Consider the following 14,656-nt stretch of genomic DNA (forward strand, 5'->3'; position numbering starts at 1 on the left):
ATAGACCAGGTATTCACAATACGCCAAATCTTGGAAAAGACCCGCGAGAAAAGGATCGACACTCACCACCTATTTGTCGACTTTAAAGCCGCCTTTGACAGCACTAAAAGGAGTTGCCTATACGCCGCTATGTCTGAATTTGGCATCCCCTCAAAACTTATACGGCTGTGTAAAATGACGTTGAGCAATACCACCAGCTCCGTCAGAATTGGGAAAGACCTCCCCGAGCGGTTCGCCACAAAACGGGGTTTCAGACAGGGCGACTCCCTTTCATATGAGTTCTTTAATCTGATGTTGGAGAAGATAATAAGAGCTGCAGAACTGAACCGCTCAGGAACAATTTACTACAAGAGCGTGCAATTGCTGGCTTATGCCGATGACATCGACATCATCGGTAACAAAAACCGCGAAGTCTGTTCTGCCTTTTCCAAGTTGGATAGGGAAGCAAAGCGAATGGGTCTGGTGGTAAACGAGGACAAGACGAAGTATCTCCTGTCATCAAACAAACAGTCAGCACATTCACGCCTTGGCACCCACGTCACTGTTGACAGTTACAATTTCGAGAAAGTAGAGAATTTCGTTTACTTGGGAACCAGCATTAACACCGTTAATAATGTCAGCATTGAAATCCAACGCAGAATCGCTCTTGCCAACAAGTGCTACTTTGGACTGAGTAGGCAATTCAGGAGTAAAGTCCTCTCTCGACGTACGAAAACCACGCTCTATAAGTCACTCATCATGCCCGTGCTGGTATATGGCGCAGAAGCATGGACAATGACAACATCCGATGAGGCGGCTCTTGGAGTGTTTGAGAGAAAGATTTTGCGGAAGATTTACGGGCCTTTACGCGTTGGCGACGGCGAGTACCGCAGACGATAAACGATGAGCTGTATGAGCTTTACAACGATATGGACATAGTGCAGCGAATTAAAATACAGCGGCTCCGCTGGCTTGGTCATGTCGTTCGAATGGACACCGACGCTCCAGCTCTGAAAGTATTCAACTCGGAACCCGCTGGTGGTAGCAGAGGAAGAGGGAGGCCCCCACTTCGATAGAAAGATCAGGTGGAGAAGGACTTGGCTTCACTTGGCGTTTCCAATTGGCGTCAGTTGGCACAGAGGAGAAACGACTGGCGTGCTTTGCTGAACTCGGCCAAAATCGCTCAGGCGGTTACAGCGCCAAAAAAGAAGAAGAAGAAGTTTTTAAAATATTTATTTTATGACGAGGTGGTTTATTTTGTGAGAGTCAACAATGAAGTCTCTACGATGATCAGAACCCGAGATATAACAATTTGAAGAAGTACGTGATTATTTAGTCAGAATCACGAAAACATCCAAAATTTTACAGATCATATATCCGGAGAAAAAAGGAGAAATGTGAAGGAAATACGTGAAGGATTTTTTTGTAATGGCCATCTGATCTATACCGTTGTTTCAAATTTCAAAAATGAGATGCTAATTATAGAACTGGACCTGTAAATGTGCAGCAAAATTTTATTTGTTTTTTAGAACTTTTTTTTTAGCGGTGGGCGAGATCTTTCTTTACTCAGAAATGGTTGGATGATTTAGAAGAAACATTTGAAATATTTTATTAGGTTTTTGATAGGGTTGCCATAAGTTTTAAAAGTTAAACTCAATTTTGATGTTTTAACGCCATGAGTGTTCACTAGTAAGTAATTAATACGTGTTAAGTTACGTTCATTTACTCCATTTATTTGCGTGTAATTCATCAAAACAAAGTGCGAAAAGTGAAAGGTTTTTTTGCAAATAACGTTTGAATTAACATTCTTGGCGTTAAATAGCGTCGATTAATACCCCTCCCGAATTTATTCATCAATTTCGGCCTGGTTCCGCTAAAGTGCACTTTTACCACAATCACAATTTGATCACGTAAATACATTTATTTTAATTGTAATTTTTTATCCATTTTTAAATCAACCAAGTTAAACGATTAAAATTTTACGTGTACAAATACAAATGCTGAGAATCAAAACAAAACGAAAAGTAATAGACGACACACGGAGTAATCGTTTCCAAGATTATATGTCAGTCAAGTCTAAGTCTTGCATAACCGGACTTTGAAGCATGACGATAACTAACTACAGTGGGGAACGCTCTATCTCAAAATTGAAAAGAATAGAAAATTACTTAAGAGATCGAAGCTTCAAGAAAGGCTGACCAGTTCGTCACTGATGTCCATAGAATGTGAAGTGCTCAAAGACATAGACTTTGAAGAAGTGATTAACGATTTGGCATATCTCAAAATTACCTCCTTGATCAACATAGAATTCAAAGCACAAAACTGTCAATGCTAAAAAAGTAAAGTAGATGTACATATGTATGCACATATATATTTTCACGCTTCAATACACCCAACTATTACCATTGATTTTCATATCGTACACCTAGATCCAAAGTGCGATCAACTTGTTATAAAAAACTCATTTTTGACCATTTTTTTGCATAAATCAATGCATAGGACTTACCTCAAATGAATGCAAGTATTTTTATTTCATGATTATCTGTACATATATACTAACTAAGAAACGATGAGCTATATGAGCATTACGACCATATAGACATATTGCAGCGAATTAAAATTCAGCGGCTCCGCTGGTTTGGCCATGTCGTTCCAATGGAAAGAAACGCTCCTGCTCTGAAAGTTTTCAGCTCGGAACCAGCTGGTGGCAGCAGAGGAATAGGGAGGCCGCCACTGCGATTGAAACACCAAGTGGAGAAGGGACTTGGCTTCAGTTGGCACCGAAGAGGAGCGACTGGCGTCCTTTGTTGAACTCGGCCAAAACCGATAAAGCGGTTACAGCGCCAAAAAAAAGATATAGTAGAATTCAAAGAATTAGCAAATGTAACTTTAGCGCTAAAATGCGTATAATCCCAATTTTAGTAGTAACTTTGGCTGAAATTCGTTTTTGAGTGTACAAAGGTAAAAAAGAGGTTTTTTTCAGGGTCCCACCAGTCATGCTCTTTCAAATGATAGTTACAAAGAACTTAGAAATCGTTTGGTATTTTTATATGCTTTTATATAACATGTTTGGTATGTATGCATGTATGTAAGTATGTTTGTTTGGGGAAAATCATGTAATACATTTTAAACCAACTTCCCGATGGGCTAGAGACTTGAAATTAGCTCAGAACCCGATGACAATGCAATATGAAAGACGAATTAATCCGCTAGGTGGCACAGGAGTCCAGATATTTTAAAACACCGTATTTTATAGTCCGATTTGATTTAGATTTGAAATGTATATTACCACCATGAAAGGAAATAACTCCGCAAACATTTATTTGGGGGTCTGATTTGGTTCATATTTAGAAGCCTTGTTTTAAAAATATTTTTTTTTTTGCTATTAACTTATTTGAAAGGAATTTTATACATTAGTTAGCTATCTATGTATGTTAAAAAAATATCTTTCACTTTTGTATAAGTTCCGACGACATAACATACCCCACCACTCACAATGGAATGGCCCATATGCATATGGGGTATTTATACGGTGGCCATATTTATGAGAGCCGAATACGGGACAAAAAATAATTTTGCAAATTATTTCCACAACCGCATAAGGATCTTAAAGCCTCCTTTAATGAACCTAGATGTTTTGGCCCTGAAACAGTATCCTTTTAGTAATATCAAAAATGTGTAGGACAATTTTCTCGAGATTTTTACCCAGTAAAATTTGTTTACAAAATTCGTTAAATTTTAGTATAATGAAGTGCAATTTTAAGTCGCTATGGCTTACCATTAGTTTTAACAATTTTTTTTTTGTTGACGGTGTTACGCATTTTTTTTATACAAAGTAAGTATGTTCGACCATTTTTTTTGAAAGAGAAGCAAATGAGCAGCACTTTCCACTCGCAATTTATTATACTCAATTTTATTGAGTTTCAAAACAGTAAACCAAATTTTTTTCTAAAGATTCTAGTTAAAAAGTTTGAAATTTTGGTGAAACATAGGGTTGCCAACATTTTCTTAGATATTTATAGTACTATTTCAAAAAAATTGGGAAAAATATAGTACACTTCAAATATATATAGTACTTTATTCTTAAGAGAAAGTAAACACGATTTTTAAGTGATGGAATATTTCTTCCTGTGAATGCCAAAGTTGTTAGAATAAAGAGTAGAAATGAAATAATTTTAAGTAAATTTGTTAATTCTTTCTCAGTTATGTTACCTTTTTTGATTATAAACTCACAATGACCTTTTACTTTAAAGAATATTTCATGTAATATTGTTATTTCAGTATAAAGGTCATCCATTTTAATACACATTTTTTCGTGCAATTTACTGAAATATATTCATATTTATAAATGAAGAAATATAGTATTTTCGCGTACTATATTTTTTTCCAACAGTATATAACGGGTGATTTTTTAAGAGCTTGATAATTTTTTTTTTAAAAAAAACGCATAAAATTTGCAAAATCTCATCGGTTCTTTATTTGAAACGTTAGATTGGTCCATGACATTTACTTTTTGAAGATAATTTCATTTAAATGTTGACCGCGGCTGCGTCTTAGGTGGTCCATTCGGAAAGTCCAATTTTGGGCAACTTTTTCGAGCATTTCGGCCGGAATAGCCCGAATTTCTTCGGAAATGTTGTCTTCCAAAGCTGGAATAGTTGCTGGCTTATTTCTGTAGACTTTAGACTTGACGTAGCCCCACAAAAAATAGTCTAAAGGCGTCAAATCGCATGATCTTGGTGGCCAACTTACCGGTCCATTTCTTGAGATGAATTGTTCTCCGAAGTTTTCCCTCAAAATGGCCATAGAATCGCGAGCTGTGTGGCATGTAGCGCCATCTTGTTGAAACCACATGTCAACCAAGTTCAGTTCTTCCATTTTTGGCAACAAAAAGTTTGTTAGCATCGAACGATAGCGATCGCCATTCACCGTAACGTTGCGTCCAACAGCATCTTTGAAAAAATACGGTCCAATGATTCCACCAGCGTACAAACCACACCAAACAGTGCATTTTTCGGGATGCATGGGCAGTTCTTGAACGGCTTCTGGTTGCTCTTCACTCCAAATGCGGCAATTTTGCTTATTTACGAAGCCATTCAACCAGAAATGAGCCTCATCGCTGAACAAAATTTGTCGATAAAAAAGCGGATTTTCTGCCAACTTTTCTAGGGCCCATTCACTGAAAATTCGACGTTGTGGCAGATCGTTCGGCTTCAGTTCTTGCACGAGCTGTATTTTATACGGTTTTACACCAAGATCTTTGCGTAAAATCTTCCATGTGGTCGAATAACACAAACCCAATTGCTGCGAACGGCGACGAATCGACATTTCACGGTCTTCAGCAACACTCTCAGAAACAGACGCAATATTCTCTTCTGTACGCACTGTACGCATTCGTGTGGTTGGTTTAATGTCCAATAAAGTAAACTGAGTGCGAAACTTGGTCACAATCGCATTAATTGTTTGCTCACTTGGTCGATTATGTAGACCATAAATCGGACGTAAAGCGCGAAACACATTTCGAACCGAACACTGATTTTGGTAATAAAATTCAATGATTTGCAAGCGTTGCTCGTTAGTAAGTCTATTCATGATGAAATTTCAAAGCATACTGAGCATCTTTCTCTTTGACACCATGTCTGAAATCCCACGTGATCTGTCAAATACTAATGCATGAAAATCCTAACCTCAAAAAAATCACCCGTTAGTACGCTGACCGGAAAAATAGTAAATTCTATTTATTATAGTACGGTTGGAAACCCTAACTTCGACCTCGTTTCTTCTCAAAATCTGGAGCTGATGGAAACTTAACACTTACGGATTCGTAATAATCACAAAAAAGTCTATCAAAAACAGCTTTAACAGTTGCCGCACCAAATCAGTGTTGCCCTGTGTAATCTAATGCAATCCCTCATCCCCTCCTTCAGAATTCTCCTAACCATTATTTTGACCACTTATTCGCTTGCAAAAGCAACTAATTCCTTGAATGTGAGGGTCACATTTTTTAATTTACTTATTTATTTCGCCACTCACTCGATCACTAGATCTTATAATCAATCCCACATTGGTATAGGCGAACTTTGACCTTGTAGTTAACCTCGCTTGTTTTCAAAACTTTTCAAAAACCACAGAAAATTCTAGTTGCAGCTGGATTATGAAACGTTTATACATAGTTGCGGTTTAGTTAGAAGATGTAGTTTTTACTCGCTACAACGCTAAAACTTTGATTTGAATCCATTTAGCAGAAGTCGTTTTGCCAGTTATCTAAGATTTTCAGAACTTAAATTTTATGTTAACTACCCTGCAAGAACAGTGGCAATCATATGACCGGCAAAATGACGGACGATCCTGATAGAAATACTCGTCATTACTTTGTATGAAAGTTTCTATCAAAATATTAAGGGAAATGTGCAAAATTTGACGGAAAAAATCTTATACATGTGAGTCATCAATGATATAAACATTGGCCACAAATGAATAATCATGCTTGATGGGATCTTAGGTCAATATTGACAAATCATATTATAAAATTTGGTCAATTATGACTGATCACAATTGATCGGTTTCGACGTCATATGAAACAACATGAGCTTGTCTCTGCTCATTGCATTACTAAAATTTCTTGTTTAATTTTAAAACACTTTAATTTCCTTTAAAATACTTATCGTTGATTTATTCGCACTTTCTCGCTTAAATTTTCGACCAAATGGGCTCAATTTAGATGGTTCCAATCGCGGGAAACTAAACCTATTCACACCGGTTTATCGGTATCTTCTGTTCGAAGGCGAGAGTTCTTTGTGCATTTTTACATTGCATTATTGATGAAATTTTGATCGATAATTATTTTTTTTATAGATAATAAATGCAATACGAAAAGAGGAAAGCAGGTCGAACCCAGGAGTTGAAAGCCTAATGATTTTTAACTCCGAGCCCGAACACCTGAACAAATAAACCTCTCGTAAAGCGACATTAGAATGGTCGAGATCACTGAATCTCAATACTCCAGTGATAAGCGTACTTATTAGAATTTCAATTCTCCGTTTACATACCTTTGTTGGTAACATTTCGCTGGGAATTAACGACATAAGCGGATACATGCCCAAGTTTGCGAAGAATGTGTGCAGCAGCAGCAACCCGGATACTAACCATTGAAATGGACCTCGAACTTTCATTGCAATACAGACAGCTAAGCATATCGCTGCACAACCACAAATCAATGCCGACGAAAAGAGCAGAATCTGAAAAAATACCGCATGTGAAATGACAAGCGTCTGCTGACCTTACAGCAATTTACCTTTCTTCTGAGCACCGAAGCTGACCACACGACAATTGTGGCTGCAGCAAACTGCACGAAAGCTAGAATTACAACGCTAGAATCTGGGGAAAGGCCACCGAAGACGTCCTTTGCCAATATCTCATCTGACCACGTGAGTATCACATAGATTCCACTCAGCTGTGCGCCCACAATCAGTACAAGAGTTATCAGTGTCACCTTTACCAGGTAGGTTTGCGGCACATTCGCTTGTGCGATGACATGCTTTTCCATGTTGCCCTTGAGATCCTGCAATTCGCGCAAAAAATCGGGACGATTGCGAACGCTCATACGACGCACACCGCGAAACCACCGCAAAGATTTCTCCAAACCCGACATATTTCCTTTGCGCATATGGAAGTATGGAGTCTCCTGACTAAACGGGAAGACCAGTGTAAAGGCACAAGAGATACATATGGCTACCACGCTAACATATTCATATTGCAAATGTTGACCGAGTAGAAAGCCAAAGAGCATACCCACTGTGCGCCATTGTTCTATTGTGGCGAGAAGACTAGAACTATTGTGCTCCTCGGATATCTCGGCTATGAAAATAGGCAGCACTGCAAATGTGGCGCCACCTGCCAAGCCACCGAAAATACGTGAGGAATAAATGTGTAAGATATCATAGGCGAAATGCACACAAAACCAACTCGGCTGTGAAGAAAAAAAGTAAATACATAAATATTTATTGTAATGGTCAAGACCATACCGCAAAACGTGCATGCTTACAATTTGCAATAGACCGCTTAGAAGTAGCACCGCTCGCGGACCTATCCTTTGCGAGAGGAAGCCGCCGATGAGTGCACCCACAGCGGCGCTGGCGAATAGGTAACCGGAAATCCAAGATGCATCATCTGCGTTTACAATGCAATTCAGTGGTGATTGCTCAGCCTTGTAGAGTTTCATGTGTGGAGGCGTAATGCCGAATAGCAGGCCGAAATTCAAGCACAATAAATTACCTGAAACACAAAAAGTGGTGAACATGAGATTTTAACTGCTGCAGTATGGGTAATAGGGCCGTCAGAATGGTTCCTTTCCGCCCCTTTCGCAAATACATGCAACTGACAACACTGAGTAAATTGTGTCGTTTTGTTTAGAAAACGCCAAAACAAGAGTTGTCGTATTGAATGGCAGTAGCCCTGGATTTCAAAATGTAAAAATAGGTGCGTTCGTTTAAAATCTCCAGTAAAAACCAACCAACTGCCAAATTCCGGCGAAATGTCATCTGTTCTCTCACAAGAGAAAAACATCGCAAATAGTACGCGAACAGAAAATTTGCAGAAACTTTCAAGTTAGACGAACAGAATGTAATTTTGTTTACATTCAAAAGTGTAAAATTTAAAACGTACGAAAACTCATTACAAAGTGGTATCCTAACACAGTTTATTGATTAAACAAATAACTACTTACTTCTTACAAGTTTAATTTGTCGCATTTTGTCATTTTTAACTTCCAAACCATCAAATTCAATTTTGTGATTTGCGTAAATTCAAACCAGCTGTTTTCCTGTTGGCAAATTGCTGTTGGCAAAAATTTTTCCAGCAGAAACCAGCAGCTTCCCCTCAAAATGAAATGTCACTTTGCTCTCTCAATTTCACCTACTTTGCAAGTTTTTTGCGTACGCGAACGCAAAAACCTGCAAGTTTTGCTTGAACTTGAACAATTAACAGCTACGCGAACGCAACTAATACAAAGCATCTGTCGCTTCGGAACTTAGTCGTACAGGGTGGTAGTACGCATCTCTAATCACGCGTACTCGCCGGCCGCCCAACCAGAAGCAGATTAAAGCGTCCAACGTGCGGAGCTTCATTTGAAAGTAGCATCTTGCCGTGGTTATGTACATGGATAGATCACATCTCTGTGGTTCAGAAATAAAAAAAAACTCGATGCTTTATATGTTTCCCGATCTCCTCTCCTTACTTTTGACGTTTGGCAGACTCGTCACAACAGCAATGCAAGTAGCGGATAGTGATCACTTGATTTGTATTGAAGCTACGTTATGCGCGTGTTGTCAGTTGGGAGTGTTTACTGGACGATCGGAAGACTGCTCAACCTGACAAGCGTTGAAGTTTGTAGGCAGCAGCTAAACTTACCGACAATTGTTGCAATACTCTGGATCGTAGGACCCTTTAAATCCTTTGGTAGACACATTTTTGATAATAGTTTCGCTCACTTCTTTCCTTCTCCTCCCCTCTTTTACAACACCTTTTACTACTCCTAATTTTACTGCACACTCCTACTAAAATTAGACCGTTTAATCATTCATCCGAGTGGATGAGCGTACGAATTGCAACTGCTTCCTTCTCGCTCTCATGACCGATTAATATGCAATCTCAAACAGAGTCTTTAACCAAATGCGTCAAATGATTGTGATATCCCAGCAAACATTTGGAGTCATAAATGAGTCTTCAAAGAGTCCTATTTCGGAGCCTTTACGCTCATAATGAGCTCATTTAAGAGTCCGATATGAAGATGTTTCCCTTCCTGCGAATGTAGACTTATATGAGCTGAAATTTATACATCAAATGAGCCCAATATGAGTAATATTGGACTTTTGTTGGCCTCATATACGGCTCATTTTGGACTCTTTTAAAACCATTCTTGACCTCATATATGTATGTATGCATAATTTCAGACTCTCTTTGAGGCTCTTTTCGGGCTCATAAATGACTACATTCGGACTCATATTTCAGGTTGTTCTTTGTGTCTTATTGAACGCACTATATTTGCAAAGGCATTCAGCAAAATTTTTTTCAAATAGCGTACATACATACTTATATTACATTTACATTGGACCAAAATGCGTGATTTGAAATCAGTCATTTGAAGGTGTTTACACTGCTTGATCCGCATTTGCTTTGACTTCTCATCAAATGAAAAGGGAAGACAAAAACAAAATGTATGTAAACAAACACTACATTTATTATATTGTTAACGCTTTTTGGACACAAAAAGGCAATTATTCTTTGATTAAACTAAAAATGTGTAAAGCTCTTGTATAAATTAACAATTTTTACACACAAATTTCAAAGATTTATTTATTTCGTTGTGTTTGTTTTGTGTTTGAAAAATTCCAAATGTCAAAGACAAACCAAAGCTTTTGTGGAACTTTTGTTTCTGAGTGCGTTCAATAAAATAGTACGGCAATTGGAACGCATTTGTTTCGTGATTTTGTGTAAATGCGTCGAAATGCGTCATTCTGGAAATGTGAATTTGTATGGAGAAATGCGTGATTTGGCCTCGCATTTGAGGTTTCTCGCCCAAATGACGCATTTGGGCTCAATGTAAATGTAATATTACATACGTGCATATATACATTCCAACATTCATTTAATAGCAACAGCTGCACCTAAATTTTGTTTATTTTTTGTTTCCTAATTATTTTCAATTTCTGTATAAACAAGTTTAGATATAAATTTCGAATCTTTATTATTTTTATATAGGCATAAGGTGGTGGCTCATGACCTGGATCATATACATATGACTCCTAAAAGATTCATATAAGAGTCACAAATTTTTCGTTTTTGAAACTCATATTTCTTACCCACCACCACTCCTTTCGGACTCATATACTCTGAGCGCTCAGAATATGTTTGCGGGGATGTTTCGTTTTTCGTTGGAGCGTATTGTCACAATTGTATTAATAATGTGCGTGCATGGCTTCGGTTTTGTTGACGCTGGCAAACGATGTTAAAATGCCAACCAAATTTTTATTAGCGCCAGTAGCATCCAGTATTTTAATTGTTGCTTTATTTACTACATACTCGTTTTATTGGAAGCCAGTAGCCCATTTTGGTGTCATAATCTGCAGTTCATTATGTTTACAAGACGTGTGTCTACATCCGTGCTTCTGATAAGTGAAGAAATGCGCAACGATAAGAAAAGCTCGTCCAAGGCATGGGAAATTTGCCAATGTTAATCTATTGAATAAACTAATTTGTAGATACATACGTAAATAAGTATGTACCCAGCCACAACAATAATTGAAAGAATATTTCTCTATGCGATAAAGCCACGCGTCGCTTCTGAAACCCCATCACCTTCATCTAACCCCTCTGATGATCAACAGAGAAGCATTTAAGAATGAGTAAAAGCAATCCTCATCAGTCCAACATCGATCCGCCAGTCGCAGTTTTATTAATTGGCAACAAATTAAACAGCGAAAATATGAATCAAATAAAACACTTTAGTCTAAGATCCGAATAGGGCACAAACTTCACCAAACTGTTTAATGGATGAAATATATTTTGTATGAAATTTAACGTGTTAGTAAATATTTCTCGAGTGAGTTCGCTAAAAAAAATCATGGCCAAAATATTTTTTTAATTAAATATTTAAAAATTGATTTTTTTTTTAATTTTGCACTCATTTGTTTACTGAACATATTTTATGCCAATCGAAAGTATAAAGCCTATAGAATGTGGAAACGTTGGGTTGTCTATTTTTTTCCTAGCCTACCAAGGTACATTGAACAGGTAGTATCAGTAGAGCAGCTGATTAGATTTATTTTCAAATTATTTGGTCTCGAAAATGTCAAATATTTTTAATTTTTTCTCACAAAAATTCTGAATTGTTAAAATCCGTTTGCATGTGAAACCTTTTCCCATACAAAACAAGCGATTGAATAGCAGCTTTTGGAACGTTCGCCCAACTCGGCAGCACGACCGCTGATTACTGGGCCTTGCAAAGGATGGATCAATGCTTCGAGAAGCAAACAAATTTACTAGGAAAGAAAGTTGCATCAATTTTTATTTTTTTCAATTTCAATTTTTTATTTTTTATAATTTTTTGTATTTCACATGGCACGCTTTGATTTAGAAGAAAAAATTCAGAACAGTTTTTGACACTTTCGATACCAGAAGCAACAACAAAATACACGCAAATGTTGTTTTTGCTCTACTGATACTACCTGTTTAATGTGCCTTGTAGCCTACCCATCAAGACGAATTTATATAAGGTGATAGCAGGAGTACAAAAACAAAAATTTACATGTATTTTGTTTTTGCTTTGGCGGCATAAACTGTCAAAATCTGTAAGAGTGTGTGTAGAAATTCAAACAAAATTTTTCAATTTGATATCAGAAGCCGTGCGGCGAAACACATACACAAAATCAGCTGAGCTAGTAATACCACCTTATATAAATTCGCCTTGCTACCCATGATACAAAAAAGAACGTAGTTCCATTTAATGACATTCGTTGTTGTTAACTATTTCACTTTTAATACAATTATGACATTTTATTAAATTCATGCTACCTGATCACTAGAAGAAATATTTTTTTAAGCAGAAAATTTTATCAGTACATTCAAAGATGTGGAATACTTATGATGCACTTGAAAATTATGCCGGCTACATAATTTCGAAAATGAGGTTGACGACTAGGTTTCAGAACGCATGAAGAAAGTGATCAAAATTATACTTCCATATCGTCGTTTAAAGGCTAGAACCATCAATACCAAAGCTTAGATTTGATGAGATAATTCAGAAATATAACTAAACATAAGATTTTCTTGTAGTAAGGTCTCTACATTCTAATTTCTTAGCACATATGATAATTTCGCCCACAAGAAAAAAATCATTGTCACATACAATGAAATTTACAGAAAATTTTTGGGGTAGCTATTGGGATGCGTTATGGGTTGTAAAACCGAGATAATTATCAATACTACATCCCAGAATTTTATTCTTCCATAGCGAGATGTGTTCAAACTTTTTTAACCCATAAACATAGCGAGTAATAAGCGGAAGAATAAGTTGTTTGGCTAATTTTTGCCTGGTCTCTTGTGGTGTATAAGATGCAGAAATCCTTAGTCGACGTAACACAGCATAAACGCTACTTACAACTTGATTAACATGATCACGAGGACTCAGCTTGGAGTTAATAACAAAACCTAAATTTTGTGATTTTTTCTGTAACCGTTGGGGCACTAGTTTCAATTTACAATTCAAGGATATCATCAAGTTGGATTACACTATTACTAATTGGCAACACGAAGGATTTTGCAGCATTTAAACACGAATATTTATTACGAGCCCAAGCAGATATCGCAGACAAGTCACTATTAATTTTACAACACAAATCATCAACCAGACCAATACGACTAGACAATTATAGTTGAATATCGTCAGCATATGCATGTATATTCACGTATCGAGACACAGAGAACACATCATTAACAAAAAGACTGAACAACAACGGCCCAAGTACCGATCCTTGTGGAACACCAGAAACAATATCTCTTGCCTGAGAGGAAGTATCTCTTCCTTTAACTTTTTGTGATCTACCCTCAAGGTAGCTAGACATTAGTCTGACAGAGCTGTCCGTAAAGCCGAAACAATACTTGAGTTTTTTACATAGAAGCTCATGATTAACGGAGTCAAACGCCTTCGAAAAAATCGAGAAGACAAAGGAGAGTTAAATCTCCGTTGTCAAACTGTGTCCTAACATCATCAAGTATTTTGGTCATTGCAGTGGAGCAACTACGCTGCGGTCTGAACCCTAACTGTAGTGGTGAAAGTAATTCTCTTTCGTGAATGAATGCCTCAATCTGCGATGCCATTATTGATTCGCACACCTTGTGAAGTTGGATGAATTTATTAAAAGAAAATTCTTGCGCGTTTCAAAACTGCAAGAATTCGGTACACCTGTGCAAAAGTTCGAAAATCAAATTTGGGCTTCTCCGAGGATAGAGTACATAATACAATAGGGGTATTCACGATCCGGTGAATATGGTCTAGCATGGTGCATATATAGCATAAATAGCATGAGTGGCAAATTTTGCTTTGTATGAACACATGAAACAACAACAATCATGCTATTTATGGTATCTATGCACCATGCTAGACCACATGCACCGGATCGTGAATACCCCTAATCTAATGGTCTGATTATGCATACTTCGAATAACTTCGCACCACTTCGCATAAACTTCAAACTGTAATTTCGTATGTACTTTGTATGTATTCCGTTACCCATAAATTAGCAGAGCTTTTAAAAACTTAGCGATCTGTTGAGTTTAGATTTTGCTTCACATTTTCTTAAGTTACATTTTTATTGCACTGGTACAAATGGTTGTGCGAAGTTATGCGAAGTATCCATAATCAGACCTTAATGCAGTTTGATGAAAAATTGCTGACGGTAAATATTTTTAAACCTCGAAACGATGTACCGTTATCCGTAAAAGAGGGAGAGGTCGAGTTAAAATGATGCCCTGCAACTTGTTACAGTACCAATCTTTGGATTCTCGGAATTTTCTGATAAAGATGTGGCGCAGCTAAAAAATATACATATGTATATACATAAATATCAGCTCTGAACTATGTATCTGTGACAAGAATTATCCACATAAGATGAAAACTACT

The 14,656-nt window shown here is 37.2% G+C and overlaps 1 protein-coding gene across 1 annotated transcript; it reads right to left on the bottom strand.

Annotated features, from left to right (window-relative positions):
* Positions 1–6,888: 6,888 nt before the first annotated feature.
* LOC118753439 (facilitated trehalose transporter Tret1-like) lies at positions 6,889–9,591 on the bottom strand. The gene is made up of 5 exons (XM_036488317.1): positions 9,388–9,591; positions 8,024–8,253; positions 7,274–7,948; positions 7,029–7,217; positions 6,889–6,918 (listed from the first exon to the last, which is right to left on the bottom strand). The coding sequence occupies exons 1-5, from the start codon at positions 9,443–9,445 to the stop codon at positions 6,889–6,891; spliced, it is 1,182 nt and encodes a 393-aa protein (XP_036344210.1). The 5' UTR covers positions 9,446–9,591.
* Positions 9,592–14,656: the final 5,065 nt, after the last annotated feature.

Source organism: Rhagoletis pomonella, unplaced genomic scaffold (assembly GCF_013731165.1).
Source record: "Rhagoletis pomonella isolate Grant_MI unplaced genomic scaffold, Rhpom_1.0 Rhpom_scaffold_02467, whole genome shotgun sequence".
Lineage (NCBI taxonomy): Eukaryota > Metazoa > Arthropoda > Insecta > Diptera > Tephritidae > Rhagoletis > Rhagoletis pomonella.

Excerpts from the sequence above, each read along its gene's own strand:
- LOC118753439 (XM_036488317.1), bottom strand. The coding sequence starts at position 9,445 with ATGTGTCTACCAAAGGATTTAAAGGGTCCTACGATCCAGAGTATTGCA. Across the intron at positions 8,254-9,387 it reads GAGTATTGCAACAATTGTCG|GTAATTTATTGTGCTTGAAT; the intron begins GTAAGTTTAGCT and ends TTTGTGTTTCAG. Across the intron at positions 7,949-8,023 it reads TAAGCGGTCTATTGCAAATT|CCGAGTTGGTTTTGTGTGCA; the intron begins GTAAGCATGCAC and ends TTTTCTTCACAG.